Here is an 18,714-nt window from a genome sequence, read left to right on the forward strand (position 1 = left end):
TCATATACTTTTAGAGAATAAAAAACCAAAAAACAGAAAATCACAACAATGCCAAACGAACCCTAAATTGTACGTACTGATCTAGTTAGTCTAAATGTCTAATTATTCAAATTGTTGGGCCATGAAACTTTAGGACCCCACTGTCCACCAATTTCACATTTGCTAATTTGGAAATAGGATGTTTAAGAAAACTAATACTTATATAAATCATGTTTAGAAATTTTATTTTTATTTTTTCTTTCAAGACAGTTATCGTGGGCCTGTATTCACATAAAAGGGGCCCATTGGGCTGATCAAACTACTTAAAAGTCTGGAAATCTAAATCGGAAATAATGTTCAGGTACAAGTATTTTCCAATTTAGCTAAATTAAGGTTATGCATGTTAGCTTAATTATGAAAAATCATACTCTAACTATCGAAATGAAGTATCCGTACCTCTTTATTGATGAGGGTAAATCAAACCCAACTTTTGTTTTTTGAGGGGAAATCAAACCCAACTTTAGCATTTTCCATGTTTTTTCTAATTTATTTTTATTTTTTGCAAAAATTGACTCTACTTGTATATTGGAGAGAAGTCTCACAACAATATCACGACATGATCAATTTTGATTCTTAATAAAGTGAATTGATTCTTAGGGTTGATTTATATTCTTTGATGGTGACTTTTTTCGTAATTGTACATTTGTATCTCACTATTCTGATAAACATTATTAAGAGATGACTTATTATATTGTTGAAAAACGAACATATTAATTGGTACTGTATCACTACTAGTCGGCGCTAATAGCCCAAGGCTTTACATTTGTAGGGAGTAATTTGTAAATAGTGCGTGAGAGAGAGAAGCTTTTAGAGCATGAGAGTTGAAAAAAGAGGAAAATCCAGGATGACAATGATGATGATGTTGGCATGCCTATCTAAAGGCAGGTAACATTGTAACACGCTATTAAGGATGGTGCACAATCTCTTGTCCATTGGTGAAACATTTAGCCACGTTTTTGGGGTCCTTCCCTAAACTTCTTTTTCCCCTTAAATCCTTCATGCATTTTTCTTTCTATATTTCTACGGATTTATTCAATTATATAATCACAAATACTTTCTCCGTTCTTTTTAATCCTTAATTGTAATATGGGGATGTGTGGTATATTAAAATAGAAGAGACATGAATTAAAAAAAAAAAAAACGAACAAGCGAAACTCAATATAATGAGAAGTACAACAGTGAAAATTATTGTTATAAAAAATAAAATAAAATATAAGATTAAAAAAAACAAAGGAAGTAAAGATCGACAATAGATAGGATAATGGAGTGTTGACCTAAATTAGTTTGATCCACAAACGTTGTTATTTCCACTTGTTGCTTCAATTTTGGTTTTCACCTCTTCATCCCTTTACTTGCTTTTATTTTCTTCTTTTTATTTCTTTTTTCTTTAGATTTTTTTTTATGATGTGACATTTGTTGCTTAAAAAGCTGATAATTAGTTAGTTATATGGTTCAATGCAAGCGTTAAAATGTTACGTTGCTTCTCCAAATTAAAGTTTGGTCAAATGTTGATCCGTAATACCATCGTCATGCATTGTCCTCAAGTAATACCTTAATCTTTTACTACAAATATATATCGGCGCAACATTTTCTACGTGTAATTGTTGCAAATCTAACGCATTCCCTAGAATCCCTACTATTATACAAGCATACTTGGCATGATATTAATTTGAAACACTAAATAACTTTTATGTGTGTGTAATGCTCAGTAACTTGAAATATAGATTTGTATACTATTCCCGTATTCCGTTAAATGTTATGCGCAACTTTGGGTATTATTTGTGAGATATAAAATATTTCAAAGTTGCACATAACATTTACCGGAGTTAGTATTTATATATTTTTTTTGAAATAAACTTGCAGAAATTGGAGTTTTGATAAAACTTGAACGAGTTTTTCAGGGGAAATAGGATTGAACGAATTGAACATTTATCGCTTTATGATTCATTGAAAAATGGAACAAATTTTGTATAACATTTGTCTCATGAGATTGTTACAATCCTATCACGCAAAAATCCCTACTAATACATACACTGATACACAAACATTACAACAATCACTTTGCGTATACAACTAATATTGTAACGCTAATAAACTCATGTGTATATTCAATTTATTAATCAATTTATAATTTTATTAAAGCTAACAAATACTAAGAAATTAGTTATCAATGAAATAAACACAATTGCAAACACCATATAAGGGCTCCACCATCCACTTCTAGGATCTAGTTATGCAAAGATAATACGACGTATGATATACTTTAATTTTGCACCTCAAATACATTATGGTGTGACACGCATTAAAAGGATAATATATTTTTTGGCTCCAAAAATATACTGTAATGTTTTACAGTATAATTCGTCCAATAAAAACATCACATGCCTGAAAAAGGTAATAAGATCAAGTTAAACTATCAAAAAGATTAATTATGTATTTATGTTGCATGGGACATAAATAATCAGTACCTTGGGATCAGAGGACCATAAGACAAGTTTAACGTGAAAGTGGGTCCATTTTAATTCATCATCGTTAATAGTCAACTCAATGTATTAATATATTTTATTTACTACTTATATTAGACAAAAAATAAAAAGGAAGATTAATGCTAAATGATTTGCTATCATATTGCATGTACATCATATATTTTCTGAGTATATATTACGTATATATATCTATGTATAGTCATTTATTTTTGTATATTTTATCGGATGTAGTAATGAATAATTGAATAGAGAGGAGAAGATAACAATGAAAAATAGATCAATCATTAAGGCCACCTGTTGTAGTATAAATTGGTTTTGAGAGTCTTCATCATTCTTTCTTGACCACTCAATTCAATGCTATGGACGTGAATGTCCAACAATCATATGATTGATATATTGTTTTGAGATTTTACGAGATACATTTTGGTGTCATATAATGTCGTTTAGAACCATATATGATCATTATATGTTGTCATAAATCTTCATGGTAAGCTTGAGTTAATGAAATCGGTGCAAGTTGTAAACCAGTAAATTGGTCGTTTAAAGGCAAATTGGATGGTTCCACCCACCCAATTAGTCTCCCGAAGGGTATTAGGGACCATGGTAAATATTTCGGCAATTTATATATTCGGGCGAAAAAAAAGTCAAAAAATTCCAAAAGTGAAAGCTTATCACCACGCTTTTTGAGAAATTTTGGAGTTTTCAGGGCTCGGTGATGAAAAGCATTGAGATTTTAGAGAATATATCTTGGGGTCTTATAATGTCGTCTGAAACCATGTATGATCATTATATGTTGTCATAAATGTTCGTGGTATGCTTGAGTTAATGAAATCGGTGCAAGTTGTAAACCGGTAAATTGGCCTTTTAAAGACGAATTGGATGGTCCCACCCACCCAATTGGACTCCCAGAGGGTATTAGAGACTATGGTAAACATTTCGTCAATATTTATTTCCGGGCGAATAAAAGTCAAAATTTTCCAAAATTGAAGGCTAATATCCACGTTTTTTTTGAGAAATTTCGAAGGTTTCGAGGCCCAATGTCAAAAAGCAATGAGATTTTAGGGGATACATACATCTAGTAGTCATATAATGCCATTTTGGAACCATATATGATCATTAAATATTGTCATAAATGTTCGTGGTAGGTTTGAATTAATGAAATTGGTGCAAGTTGTAAATTGATAAATTGGCCATTTATAGGCAAATTAGATGGTTCCACCCAGCCAATTGGACTCCCGGAGGGTATTAGGGACCATGGTAAACATTTCGGCAATTTTTATCTCCGGGCGAAAAAAGTCAAAATATTCTAAAATTGAAGGCTAATATCCATGCTTTTTGAGAAATTTTGGAGGTTTCGGGGCCCAATGTCGAAAACTCTTGAGATTTTAGGGGATACATCTCGGGGTCATATAATTCCGTTTGGAACCATTTATGATCATTATATGTTGTCATAATGTTCATGGTAGGCTTGAATTAATGAAATCGGTGAGAGTTGAAAATCGGTAAATTAGCCGGTTAAAGGAAAATTGGATGGTTCCACCTACCCAATTGGACTCCCGGAGAGTATTAGGATCCATGGTAACATTTCGGTAATTTTTATTTCTGGGCGAAAAAAAATAAAAAAATCCCAAAATTGAAGGCTAATATCCACGCTTTTTTGAGAAATTTTGGAGGTTTCGGGGCCCGGTGTCATAAAGGATTGATATTTTAGGGGATACATCTCGGGGTCATATAATGTCTTTTGGAACCATATATGATCATTATTTGTTGTCATAAATGTTCGTGGTAGGCTTGAACTAATGAAATCGGTGCAAGTTGTAAATCGATAAATTGGTCGTTTAACGGAAAATTGGATAGTTCAGCCCACCCAATTGGACTCCAGGAGAGTATTAGGGACCATGGTAAACATTTCGGCAATTTTTATATCCGGGCGAAAAAAAGTTAAAAAATTCCAAAATTAAAGGCTAATATTCACGTTTTTAGAGAAATTTCGAATTTTTCAAGGCCCGGTGTCGAAAAGAATTGAGATATTAGGAGTTACATCTCGGGGTCATTTAACGCCGTTTGGAACCATATATGATAAGTATTTGTTGTCATAAATTAAATATTCGTGATAGGCTTGAGTTAATGAAATCGGTGCAAGTTGTAAACCGGTAAATTGGCCGTTTAAAGGCAAATTGCATGGTTCCACCCACCCAATTGGACTCCCGAAGGATATTAGGGACCGTGGTAAAAATTTTGGAAAATTTTATTTCCGGGCGAAAAATATCATAAAATTCCAAAATTGAAGGCTTTTTTGAGAAATTTTGGAGGTTTCGGGGACCGGTGTCATAAAGGCTTGAGATTTTAGGGGATACATCTCGGGTTCATATAATGTCTTTTGAAACCATATATGATCATTATATGTTGTCATAAATGTTCGTGGTAGGCTTGAACTAATGAAATCGGTGCAAGTTGTAAATCGGTAAATTGGCCGTTTAAAAGCAAATTGGATGGTTCCACCCACCCAATTGGAGCCCAGGAGAGTATTAGGGACCATGGTAAACATTTCGGCAATTTTTATATCCGGACGAAAAAAAGTCAAAAAATTCCAAAATTAAAGGCTAATATTCACGTTTTTTGAGAAATTTCGAATGTTTCGGGGCCCGATGTCGAAAAGAATTGAGATATTATGTGATACAACTCGGGGTCATATAATGCCATTTGGAACCATATATGATCATTATATTTTGTTATACATGTTCATGGTAGGCTTGAGTTAATGAAATCGGTGCAAGTTGTAAACCGATTAATTGGCCGTTTAAAGGAAAATTGGATGTTTCCACCCACCCAATTGGACTCCCAAAGAGCATTAGGGACCATGGTAAAAATTTCGGCAATTTTTATTTCTGTGCGAAAAAAGTCAAAAAATTCCAGAATTGAAGGCTAATATCCACACTTTTTGAGAAATTTTGGAGGTTTCGGGGCCCGGTGTCTAAAAGTCTTGACATTCTAAGGGATATATCTCATGGTCATATAATGCCGTTTGGAACCATATATGATCAGTATTTGTTGTCATAAAGGTTCGTAGTAGGCTTGAGTGAATGAAATCGGTGCAAGTTGTAAACCGGTAAATTGGCCGTTTAAAGGCAAATTACATGGTTCCACCCACCCAATTGGACTCCCGAAGGATATTAGGGACCATGGTAAAAAATTCGGAAATTTTTATTTCCGGGCGAAAAATATCATAAAATTCTAAAATTAAAGGCTAATATCAACGCTTTTTTGGGAAATTTTGGAGGTTTCGGGGCTTGGTGTCATAAAGGCTTGAGATTTTAGGGGATACATCTCGGGTTCATATAATGTCTTTTGGAACCATATATGATCATTATATGTTGTCATAAATGTTCGTGGTAGGCTTGAACTAATGAAATCGGTGCAAGTTGTAAATCGGTAAATTGGTCGTTTAAAGGCAAATTGGATGGTTCCACCCACCCAATTGGAGCCCAGGAGAGTATTAGGGACCATGGTAAACATTTCGGCAATTTTTATATCCGGGCGAAAAAAAAGTCAAAAAATTCCAAAATTAAAGGCTAATATTCACGTTTTTTGAGAAATTTCGAATGTTTCGGGGCCCGGTGTCGAAAAGAATTGAGATATTAGGTGATACATCTCGGGGTCATATAATGCCATTTGGAACCACATATGATCATTATATGTTGTTATACATGTTCATGGTAGGCTTAAGTTAATGAAATCGGTGCAAGTTGTAAACCGGTTAATTGGCCATTTAAAGGAAAATTGGATGGTTCCACCCACCCAGTTGGACTCCCAAATAGCATTAGGGACCATAGTAAACATTCGGGTCGGGTCATCTCCAGATCAGTTCATGTTCGGGTTCGGGTCTCACATACTCGGGTCAATTCGGGTCTAGGGTTAGTTTCAGGTCGGGTCAGGTCGGTTTTGGGTCACCATTTTTTCGGGTTCAGATGGTACGGTTAATAATCGGGTATGAGTCGGTATTTCGGATCGGGTTAACTTTTGACAGTTCTAAGCACAACTAACATAGGATTAATTATCCATGATCATCATGCGGTTGGGGTTGCTCTGATACCATTTGTAACACCCCGACCCCAAACAAATTAGGGAAGGGCCTATAGTCATGAAATATGTATCAAGAGCCAGCAACTGTCCTCATAGACCAACACAAGTCTTTCCGAAGCAATTTGTTTTCACTTATGCGCACCCCGAAAAAACTTCCCAAGATGTCACCCATCCCAAGACTACTCTCAACCAAGTACACTTAATTGTGAAGTATCTTAGGATATGAGCTCCCTAAAAGGAAAATGCATCTCGGTTATATTACATACATCTTATAGGATCCAATTGACCACTCCATAATTATTTTATCTATTCCATAGTATTCTACTCACTTTCAACATGTGGATCAACTAATTAGGAGTGTTTATCATACGATTTGTCTATGTATAGAATTTTGTAAACACAAGGACATTTGGTATTCTAGCAATATATGCCAAGTGTTGATAACAAATTACACACATACACACTCTCTCCCTCCGACCCCTTGCTCAATATTACATATTTGTGGCATCTTTAATTCGAAGTATTAGTATTTAAATACACAAATTTATATTTTTATTTCCTAATTAATTTTTGGATTTCATTTGCCAAAGATATATCAAGATTTCAAATAAGACAAACTTTGAAAACACAAGGAGTATAAACTACGAGTACATACTTTAATAGAAACATATATCAAATGCAAAGCATTAATGCAGGCTTATTAGACAACTCCAAATCTCCAATAAATCAAAATGATAAGTGTCAATCATAATTAAATTTGTAAAACCAAATATTTCTTTGAAACACATATTCATAAAAATATTACAATTGTTCTGATTATTTTAATTTAGGAAGTATAATGTATCATGGTTGTACCGTACCTACGTGCATGCATATAGCGCACTTTATTGCCAATTCGAGTAATTTAATAGGGGTTGGAAACCCACTTATTTTGGTAGTTTCATAAAAAGCACCTAATAAACATTATCATTTGTTAGCTTGTTTGTCGTCAGATAATAAGTCGACCAAATTACAAAATTTTATGGAAAAAATTATCTAGAAACTCTATTTTAATTGTTTGCTAGGTTGAACTTTTGAATTCTTGATAGTATACATTTATATAAATGTAGTTATAAAGTGAAAAGTTATTGGTGGATGAAAACAAACACTATCAATCTGGCATACTCCTCAATTATTCAAAATAAAACATACAGTATTACCAAGAAAGTATTGGTCTCTTGATATAAGATCATTACCTCAGATTCTATAGGTGTAATATTTAAATCATATTAAATGAGAGGGTAATTAGGGGTAAGGATTCCTTACAATCCCCTCTACTGTCAAGTGCTTGTCCCGCAAATAGGTCTAATCAGGGTCCTTTAACCATTAAAAAAGAACAAATTGTATAAAAATGGTATTCCGTATTTACTTTGAATATCAATGTAAAATGGTATATATTATATATTTAATGCTTCAAAATTTAATGTAATATTGTATTGGAAAAATGGAAACTAATAATCCCACCTTTGACTTTTCTTCTCAAAACAATATCACCTTTTCGAAATCTAAAAACAATCCCACCTTTGACCCATATCTACTTAAAATGAGCCTTTTATCGATTTATCAAATTCGTAACCTATTAAAGAAGGTGACTTGACACGTGTCACTTTCTTATTGGTTTTTGTTTTGTTTCATAATTTTATTAAAAAGGATAATTAAAAACAATAAATTAAAAACCCTATCCCACTTCCCCAATCCCTTCCCTTGCCGGACTCACCCACCTGGCATACCCCTGCCGGAGCTAACTCTCCCCTTGATAGAGCCACGACAACCTACAAATTAAAACCACCATTGCACGTGATTATTCATTTCACTTCTAGCCCTTTAATTTTCATCTTCCTTCTTCTCCTAATCCCCCACTTGAACTAGCTCCCCTCTTCCTGCCGGTGCTAGAGCCTCACCCACTAGTTGAGAGGTGCTTAATGTTTATCAGTGGAGTGGTTGGATGATAGAGTTAAGACTTGAGAGGTGGTGTGGGTTTTCGTGTCGGTGGTTGTTAAATGAGAGAGGTTTTTTGGATGTGGTGTCAAGTTAGTGGTGGGGATGAGTTTCCGGTTAAGGGGGATGAGTTTCCGGTTAACAGTTTTAGTCCAGTCTTGAAAAGTAAACGGGTGCGGGGTGGGGCCAGGAAATGGTATTGAAAATGTTAATAACACGCTATCTGCCTGTTTAGCGGATGATAATGAATATGGTTTAAATGTAATGGAATTAGGAGTCATTTTGAAAAATAAAAGTCTCGTTTCAATGTCCTTACAGGGAACAGGATATGTAATTAATTAAACTTCATATCTTATGTATCATATTATCATGTGTATTTTTATACAAAATTTATTACCACATCTACAAGTGCTAATGAGTTTCAATGAAATTAAAACTAATGAAGATATTTGGAAGGAGACAAGTATTGTGGTGAGTTGGTGACGCGTTAATATGACTCTTTTTCTTATAGAATCACACTTCCTCAGCCTCTAAATGTTGTTCTTTTTTGTCAAAATTAAGACAATATTTTGAAACGAAGGAAATACAAAGTATTACGCATTACCAAATTTAATAAAAATTCATTACCATTACCACGATTTATTACGGGATAACATATATCAAACTGGTCGTTAGTGATAAATAAAAGAGTAAAAGGAAATCCAAAAGGATTTCATATAATAAGGGATTTAAGGGGTGATTTTGTGTAGGTGGTCCATCAAGTACATAAACTGCTCATTTGCCTTGCATATCAAGCAACTCTTTCATCCTCTCTGCAATTCTCTCTCTCTTTCTTCTTAAAAAATTTAGTAGCCAAAAAAAGAAAAAGAAAAAAAAAAAAAAAAAAAAAAAAACCAAAACATTTTCATGGCAAAAGAATCATGATCACCACTCCAGCTCAAAACCCATGTGAGTTCATCTTTTTCCTTTATTTCTCCCTTCTTCTCTCTCTATTTTCTTATTTCCTTTAATTTAATTTCCCTCCTTTTTCTTCCTTCTTTCTCTGTAAAAAGCTTGATTCTAGGAAAAATAAAATTCTTATCTTAATGACCCATAAACCCCATTTTTAATTTTAATTTTTTTTACAAAAAAAAGAAAAAAAAAAAAAATCCATTTCACCCCTATAATTTTCTCTAATTTGTGTTTTTTCCAACTTGACAATTGGGTATCTTTTTTTTAAAACTTTACTAAAATTTCCCTCACCCCACCAAATATTCCATTAATTTCACCAATACCCCTTTACAAAAATCATGTTTATAAGTTTATAACATAAAATGTTGTAATTTTAATTCAATCAACAACTCCAAATTTTACTCCTTTTTTTCCTTTTTATTTTTTTTTTATATTTTATTATTTTAAATTCTTAAGGCTTTAGGAAGCAGTTAGTCAAGAAATATAAGAACCGCCATACTTAATTTGGGAAAGTCCTTTAAAGGTGGGTTATTGTATACCTATTTGTCTGAACCCACCTTTTCCTTTTTCATCTTCTTCAATTCTTCTTCTTCCGTTAAAGTTTTCACCAATTTCTGGGTTTATTATTATTATTTTTTTTTTCCATTTTTTATATTCAAAATTTATATAAATATCCAATAATATTTTTTTCCCCTTTTATTCAAAGTTAGTATATGTGTCTCTCTCTAGAGTAAGTGTGTGTTTTTTAGCTGAGTTCCACCGTGACTGTCAGTTTCTTCCCTTTCTTCTTCTTCTTCTCTTCTTATCCCCTCATTTTCTCTCTCCTCCATCTCTATCTCCTATTTTTTTCTTGGAGAAAAAAACCATTTTTCCAACTGGGTTTTCAATTTTATCATCTGGGTTGTCATTGATTTCATCTGGGTGTTTCGATTTTCTTGTATTCCAATCAAAATCGTGTGCTCTTCTCGTGTTAAATAAACCCTTCTGTTTGTTCTTGTCGATTTTTGGTGCAGTTTTGATGGATGATATTCAAGGAATGATCATTGATGGTGTGTTAGTACAACAACAACAATTGTTATTGATGATGAAGAGTGTTATTTGAAGTGTAGAAGAAGCAAAGGTCACTATTGTTATAATAATAAAGGAAAAAAAGTATTATTATTATTATTAGTAGTAGTATAGTAGTTAGTATAATTATATCATTCAAAAAAAGGTTGAGGGAGTATTGGAAGAATTCTTAATTAGTTTTTAATAATTAATTAGAGTTTAGTTAGCTATGAATAATAATAGTAGTAGTAACAAATCCCAATTAAGCTCCATTAGTAGCGCGAGCGATCTCATAGATGCTAAGCTTGAGGAACATCAGCTTTGTGGATCGAAACAGTGCCCTGGTTGCGGTCATAGACTCGAAGGATCAAAACCGGTATGTACTTAATATATACTGTAATACCCCGTATTTTTATTAGTAAGCAAGCGTTGTTAACAAATTTGATATAATTAGACTAATAATGATTTCGGAAAAATGATTTTAATGTTATAAATTCATTTTTGGGTTGTAATTTTTTTTTTGAAGGTGCTAATTTGTTTATGAAGTTTCTTGAAAATTATTGGGGACAGGATTGGGTAGGTCTACCAGCTGGTGTTAAATTTGACCCAACAGACCAAGAGTTGATAGAACATCTTGAAGCAAAAGTGGAAGGAAAATCATCCAAATCTCATCCTTTAATTGATGAGTTTATCCCTACTATTGAAGGTGAAGATGGTATTTGTTACACTCATCCTGAAAAACTCCCAGGTATTCTATTTGATCATCTTCTTTTTTCGCCGAATTTTGTAAAAAAAAATAAATAAAAACCATAAGATTATACTAAAATTTTACAATCCTTTTTTGTGAGAGAAAAAAAAAAAAAAAACATTGTTTCATTAATCTAAAACACCTTGCTTCCTTGCCTACCCAAAAACCAAAAAAATAAAATAAAATAAAAAGGTTAATTAATCAATTTTTTTTTAATTAATCACAAAGTCTTAACTAAAAAAACACTAATTAACCACCACCACCACCCCAAATAGTTATTTATGAGTGTTTTCCTCCCAAAATTTTCTACCACTCCATTGTTTGTTATGACTTTCATTACATCACATATTCATAATTAGTAGTTTTATTTACATTTGTCTTATAGTTGGTTGCACCTAAGTCAACCTAACTTTGAAATATCAATATTTTCAATTTTATTGTTTCTCATTCTTTGGATTTTACTTATGTTTAATTTTTCAACAGGAGTGACTAGAGATGGATTGAGTAGACACTTCTTCCATAGGCCGTCGAAGGCCTACACCACCGGAACACGAAAACGAAGAAAAATCCAAACCGAATGCGACCTCCAAGGGGGCGAAACCCGGTGGCATAAAACAGGCAAGACAAGGCCAGTAATGGTGAATGGGAAGCAAAAGGGGTGTAAGAAGATTCTAGTCCTATACACAAACTTTGGCAAAAATCGAAAACCCGAGAAAACAAATTGGGTGATGCATCAATATCACTTAGGACAACATGAAGAGGAAAAAGAAGGGGAGTTAGTAGTGTCCAAAATATTCTACCAAACACAACCTAGGCAATGTAATTGGACAATGGAACGTAGCGCGACAACCGGAGATGGAAGTGAGCCTAGTGGAAGAAGAGAGAGTGGAAGTGGTAGTGGAAGTACTTCTTCATCTAAAGAAGTGATTACTCATCATAGTAGAGATGATCAAATTTCTATTTCTGCTGGTGTTAATGTTGTTGGTGGTGCTGCTGCCGCGCTTTCGAGTTTTACTGCGTTGGATATGCAGCATTTGAGAGCTGCTGAACAATTCAGCTTTAATCCATTTGCTAATAATAATAATACCAGAAAAGGTTTTGATGAGGTAAAAATACTTTCATTCTTCCCCTTTCCCAACGTAGATTGTGTTTGAATTTCAACTATTCATTTGCTTGTCCTACCAAATGGGTGAAATTTCACAATTTTTGAATTTTTTTTTTCTCATAAAATAATAATTGTGTACCTAAAAAACAAAATTAGGTAAATTACAAGTCATTTTATTTTAATTTTTTTTTAAAAAAAACTGTACTAATCGAGTTAGGATTAGAGAGTGTCACACTAATTAAATATAGCAAAGTACTAAATGAGATTTGAATTAGAAATATAATACCCACACACTATTTTTTTTTTATTTTTTTTTATTTTTTTTTTTACACTTTTTCTAATAAAGTACTAATAGTTAGGGAGTTTGTCACACTAATTTAAATATTACAAAGTACTATGTACAAATTAAGATTTGAATTTAATATATGATGATACTCATAAAAGATAAAACTAGTCACACAACATTTGCATTTGGTTCCTTAAAATGGATTCCTAGTTGAAGAAAAAACTTAATAAAAATAGCCAAAAAAAAAGGAGAGAAATAAAAGTAAAAGAGTAAAGTTCTAAATATTTTTTTTGTAGTTTTAATTTATATTTAATATTTTTTGTGTTAATGGCTTTGCATGCAAAGAATAAAGAAGTTAATTAAATTTTGATTGCCAAACAATCACTATCATGCACCAAAGTTTTGACTTTAATTTGTTTACCAACTTATTAAGAATAGCTTAGTAAGATGAAGAATTAAAGATACAAAATCTTTGGCAACCTTGTAAAAGTGTAAATTAAACTTCATTTAATTTTAAAATGCAAAATAAAGTACTAAAAACACAATCAAGTTGTAGTAAAAATATATTTGTTAGCTAAAGTATAGCTAATTAATCTAGCTTTAATTTATGCCCTTGTTTACTTTGTCCCTTAGGCGGGAATGGGAGATGGTTCAACAACAGTAAGGGAAAGTGCCGCCATGTCGGCGGCATGCGACGACCACGAGCCAAGGCCACAACATCATCAGCTTCATCACCATCCTCATGCTATGAATGCTCCCCAAGATCATCACCATCATCATACACACCAATCCATAGCAACCTCGGCCGCCTTTCACATGAGTAGACCATCACATCCCATTTCCCAAATCATCTCCCCTCCCCCCCTCCATCATGCTTCCATTATTCTTGATGATGATTCCTTTCACCATGTATCGCGAATCATGCTCCAAAATGAAAATTTTCATCATCATCAGGTAATCAATTCTAACTATATTTCATGTATGATGGATTAATATGTGTCATGTAATAACTCTACCATTAACAAGATACATTATATGGCATGCATGGATTTGTATATGAATTATGAGTTTTTTTTTTTTTTTTTTTTTTTTTTTTTTTTTTTTTTGAGAGCTACAAGGGTGAGGTGAGAATTGATCACAGGGTCTCCTAGAATCAGGAGGGAAGCTCTAACCACTTAGCTATCCCTCCCTTTCATATGAATTAGTTGTCCAAAAGTCCCATGCTCACTTAGGTCCAAATTATTAAGTCAATTTAGATTAGAAATAGTTCTCTTCTTACATTATGAAAAATACAAATTAGGTGACCTTCCTCACTAAAATTTTTTGCCTTTTAGAATAGTGTTTTTTTCACCCCAAATATGTTGTTTCAAATACATTATTAATACAAAATTTTTTCCACTTCAATTCTCTACTTTACACTTGTATATAATTCCATAAAAAATTCCTATAAGAAATAAAACTAAAAAAAATAAATCTTTTTAATGTGTACCGTGTACGTACGAAGTACTGAATTGGGTAAAATTGAATTAAGATAACAAGTAGAAGTTTTAAAATACATCATCTCAACAAATAAAGTTTAGTGAAAACACTTTAATTACACCTAATTTAAGCTCTTACTCATCAGGTAGAAATTTATATACACTTCAACCTTATTATTTCAACTTAAATATTTGACGCTTTATTAAGTAGATAGTTAAATTCTTAGTATCAATTGCCTTCTTAGAGTTTAATGTGATTGTAAATGTTCATTTTTTTCTAAACATACAACCTCTACCTAGACTTTTTAGATGATTTTCTTTGTACATTAGTCAAAAAAGAAGTTCTTATAATTTCTTTACTGACTAAATTTCATAATTAAATTACTAGAGATTTTTATTTATGCAATGCACAACATAGCTACTTATATGAGGAGGAAAAGATAGAGTCCTTCACACCTAGATAGCTTTCAAAACTATTTAAAATTCTAATATATTTATGCTCAAAATATTATTTTACATAAATCACAAAGATAATACGGAGTATTATAGAAGTAATTTAAATACGAGCACAATTTTTTTTAAAAATAAATTTATGTGAGAGTTGTTAATTAGGGGATGAGGGATCAATTGAGATAATTGCATCACACAAGGAAGTAGTGGATCAAGTAATCACTTAGGGCTAATAAGATATATAGAATTTACTTTGTGGATAATAAAATAAACTCAACATTTATTTCTTGGCATAATGTTTCTAAGAGCCTTTTAACATGAAAAAGGAAAAACTCCAAATATATAGCATACATTTAGTTTATATATATGTGGTACATTGATAATGATTTATGTATATTGAATGGTCCTTATTCTAGCCATAGTTTGTGTACCATATAGACAAATGTTGGAAAAATTAAACAATTGAAGAACATTAATTCATCAAACAATAAATAGCGATTATGTGGGGTCTAAGAATATTAAAAATAAGTCTAAGTAGTAATAATAATAATCATATATATTGTACACTTTAATTAAGAATAAAATATGTATAAAAGTGGATTAATTTTTTATCTAACATCATAATCATCCAACGTAGAGTAGTAAATATATATATATATATATATATATATTATTACTTTAATGTTAGTTCAAAGCTAGTTCAATCTATGCTAATTAATTTATATATATGAGCTAAATAATAACTTTTCAGATATGGTAATAATGTAGGGACAAAATGATATTTTTTGATGATAATGTCATGCTTTATAACTTTTGATGTTTTCTTTATGTATTGAGTAGCAACAACAGCAGCAACAACAACATCAGCAGCAGCAACAACAACAGCAGACAACACAACAACAACAACATCATAAACTTGGAGGAAGGTCTGCTGCTGGTTTAGAAGAAATCATCATGGGCTGCACTTCTTCTGCTTCTGATGGTGGTGATATCAAGGAAGTAAGTCTTACCTTTTTGACTCTGAATTCTATGTGTGTCTACTTTTTTTTATATTTATATAATTTCGTGATCACGAGATTTTATATATGTGTGTATTCAGTCTGGTCTGATCTCTACCTGTTATAACTGTTTTGACGGTGATTGTATGGAGTTACAAAAATTATTAGAGTATGAGCAATATTTAGGGACGGATAGAGTATATATAATACATTGATCAAATATGTATAGATTTAGAAAAAGAAAAAGTAAACAGGATTAAAAGTTGGAAAAGATGAAAAAATCCCCCCCTACATACGTCTTTACTATACTAGTAGTTTAAGAATAAAGAGATAACTAGAAACCTTTTTTTTTACTTTTTCTCTTTATCTCTTTTTTCTTTTGATTTGTTTTTCTTCTCTACTACGTACATTATTGTGTACAATGTACACAATGAAACTCATTTAATTTAATAAGATCTATAAACAATGAAATAATAATAATAGTGGATTTACCTACTAAAACAAAGTAACAATATGATAGATAAAAAAGAAAAGGCCCCTTTATCAATGAACATATACAAGTAACACACATACAATGTTCCCGTCAAAAAAAAACACACATACAATGTTGATAATAGTTTTTAATTAATGGCTAATGAGAACGGTAGGAATTTTCATAAAAATCACACATTTATTTATTTTTTACGTGTTTATTTATTTTTTTGTACGACGGGACCTAGAATATATAAATTCCTCTAAAGGATAATTAAATTTCATAAAAATAGCTAGGTGGTAAATTCACGTTAGCATGTAAAAAAGAGAGGGGTTATGATAAGGACTTGGTCCTCTTCTTACTGCCTCTTTCGGTGCAAATGAAAACTTTGGAATAATAGAGTGTCATCAATTAATGTTTGTACATTCATATTCAAAAGAATGTTTTCATCATTTCTTTTTCATTTTTTAATGGTAATTTCATGCAGCTGTTTTCTACTGTTGTTTCCCCAATTTTATGTAAGGACCATATAACTAGTGCTATACTTTTTTTGCCAATAATTAGGGGTGTTTGATTTGTTAATTTTCACCATCAATTTTAGGGCAATTATATATGTTACAACTTTGTCACCTTTTTTAATAATTTTTTTTTTTGAGTCACTTTTATTAGAGGAATTAGAAATGATGATAGATGAAGTAAAAAGAAGCATAAAAACTAAATTCTTATTGTAAGTTGTTTTTGGTTCTTTTATAAATTTGTGAAGTCATGAAAATTCATTATATTGTTGCTAAAATAATACAAGTTGGTTAGTAATTACTATGAAATTGTAGACCTTAACTTGATGCCTATAATTCAATAAATATATAAATATGCATATAAGAATTAAACACTAAGTCATGTTGGTTATCTAATTTTTAAAGATCCCTTATGGCTTAATTATTCATACTATGCACAGAGATTTTTTTTTTTCTCTAGGGCTTTATGTGTAGGACGTACTGTAGAGGTATACGTACGATCTATTAAATTAAACTACCCGAAGTATAACCTTAAATTACTAGGCTTCTAATTAAAAGAAACAATCCCTTCATTGAAAATTATTTATGATTGTATAATTTCTGAAAATTAAATATGATAGGAAAGTACATAGTGCAAATAGCCAAATAATAAAACATTGTACAAACTAGCATTCAATATGAATAAAGTACGACACTACATATAATGCAAAACACATTTTTAAGGGAGAATTTTGGTACAGTTCTTTGAAAGAATAAGGTAATAATAAAATAATAATATAAATATAAGGTTAAAAATCAATTATGAACGTAACCAAAAAATGTCTTCTTCAAATTGAGCTAAGAAAATTGGCATAACATATAGTAGTAGTAAATATAGACAATGACCCAAGAACTTTTGGCTTCATTATTCCAATACCAAGATAACAACATCAGAATTTTATTTAATTGTCAATGTCTGTCTTTTCCACTTAAATTAGAAGACAAAAAAGGTAGCTTCTTCTTAATTTCCATATCATACATTAATTATTTAATTTGTACATATAGAACCCTAACCCTAATTTTTATTTTTATTTTCTCTCCTCAATTTTATGGCAGGAGTCTTCCATGACAAATCCACCAGCAGAAACAGATTGGATGAAGTACTCCTCTTTCTGGCATGATCCTGACCATTCAGATTCTCATCATCATCATGGGTAAAACCCGAAAAAAATTGAAAAAAAAAAAAAAAAAAAAGGCAAACAATTTTATTTTATTTTTACAGGAAAAAAAAAAACAAAAAAACAATTTTATCATCAACATATAGTATATCCAAAGGCTTCGTCTATTTTTCTTTTAAACGGAAGCCAAAAACATTTGGTCAGACGGTTTGACAGAAGACCTACTCGATCGATCTATATACAAAGCATATACTTGTATATGTATACATATGGCCTTGGTAATACTTGTTTACTTTCTTTTTCATGGGTGGAATTCTGTGATAGATCAACAACAACTGAACTAACTGATCCAACAACTGTCCCATGTTGTATAGAAAGAAAAAGAAGAAAGAAAAAAGGCTTCTTCTCTCATACAAAGAAAAAGAAAGAAAGAAAGGCTGCTGGACTACTGACAATTTAGATGACCAAAAAGCACATCAAAATCATCAACAATATGATTACAAAATCATCTTTCTAAGAACTATAATTTTTTTATTTTTTATTTTTTTTATTTTCATCTTTATTTTGTGGTTTGTTGTAGCTAGCTAGGAGAGTATAATGTACTCCGTATAAGTTTTCATTTTATTTTATACAGAATTTTTTTCTCTTTTTCTAAAAGGAAAAAAAAAAACATGAAAAATTTGCCATTAAGAAATTGTGCAAATTGTCATAGGAACAATTGTATTTTTTATTTGTGCTAATGTATAGGTTTTCTCATTTTAAAATTTTATAAAAGGATGTAAATTAAATTTCAAATACAAATGTGTTCACAACATTTATTACAATTTTTTTTGTTTTATCTTTTAAATTATTTTGTGAATGCATAGGTCCATTTGAATGTGATCGGATTGTGTGCAACTCTTTCTGCTAAAATATTATTTGA

General features: G+C 31.5%; 1 protein-coding gene across 2 annotated transcripts; it reads left to right on the plus strand.

The window, feature by feature from the left end:
• Positions 1–9,805: 9,805 nt before the first annotated feature.
• Positions 9,806–18,714, plus strand: LOC145635522 (NAC domain-containing protein 75-like). Of its 2 annotated transcripts, none has more exons than XM_081686820.1 (6): positions 9,806–10,959; positions 11,130–11,331; positions 11,815–12,437; positions 13,356–13,676; positions 15,491–15,649; positions 17,731–18,714. In XM_081686820.1, exons 1-6 carry the CDS (start codon positions 10,813–10,815, stop codon positions 17,830–17,832), a joined length of 1,554 nt encoding a protein of 517 aa, XP_081542946.1. In that variant the 5' UTR covers positions 9,806–10,812; the 3' UTR covers positions 17,833–18,714. The 2 variants fall into 2 exon arrangements, with proteins under 2 accessions (XP_081542946.1, XP_081542947.1); XM_081686821.1 differs by having other exon boundaries at positions 9,807–10,959; positions 11,154–11,331.

Source organism: Chenopodium album, chromosome 6 (assembly GCF_948465745.1).
Source record: "Chenopodium album chromosome 6, dcCheAlbu1.1, whole genome shotgun sequence".
Lineage (NCBI taxonomy): Eukaryota > Viridiplantae > Streptophyta > Magnoliopsida > Caryophyllales > Amaranthaceae > Chenopodium > Chenopodium album.

Bases quoted from the DNA above. Each gene is read 5' to 3' on its own strand.
- LOC145635522 (XM_081686820.1), top strand. From the start codon at position 10,813: ATGAATAATAATAGTAGTAGTAACAAATCCCAATTAAGCTCCATTAGT. The intron at 11,332-11,814 runs GTATTCTATTTG...ATTTTTCAACAG, and splicing joins TCATCCTGAAAAACTCCCAG to GAGTGACTAGAGATGGATTG. The intron at 15,650-17,730 runs GTAAGTCTTACC...ATTTTATGGCAG, and splicing joins ATGGTGGTGATATCAAGGAA to GAGTCTTCCATGACAAATCC.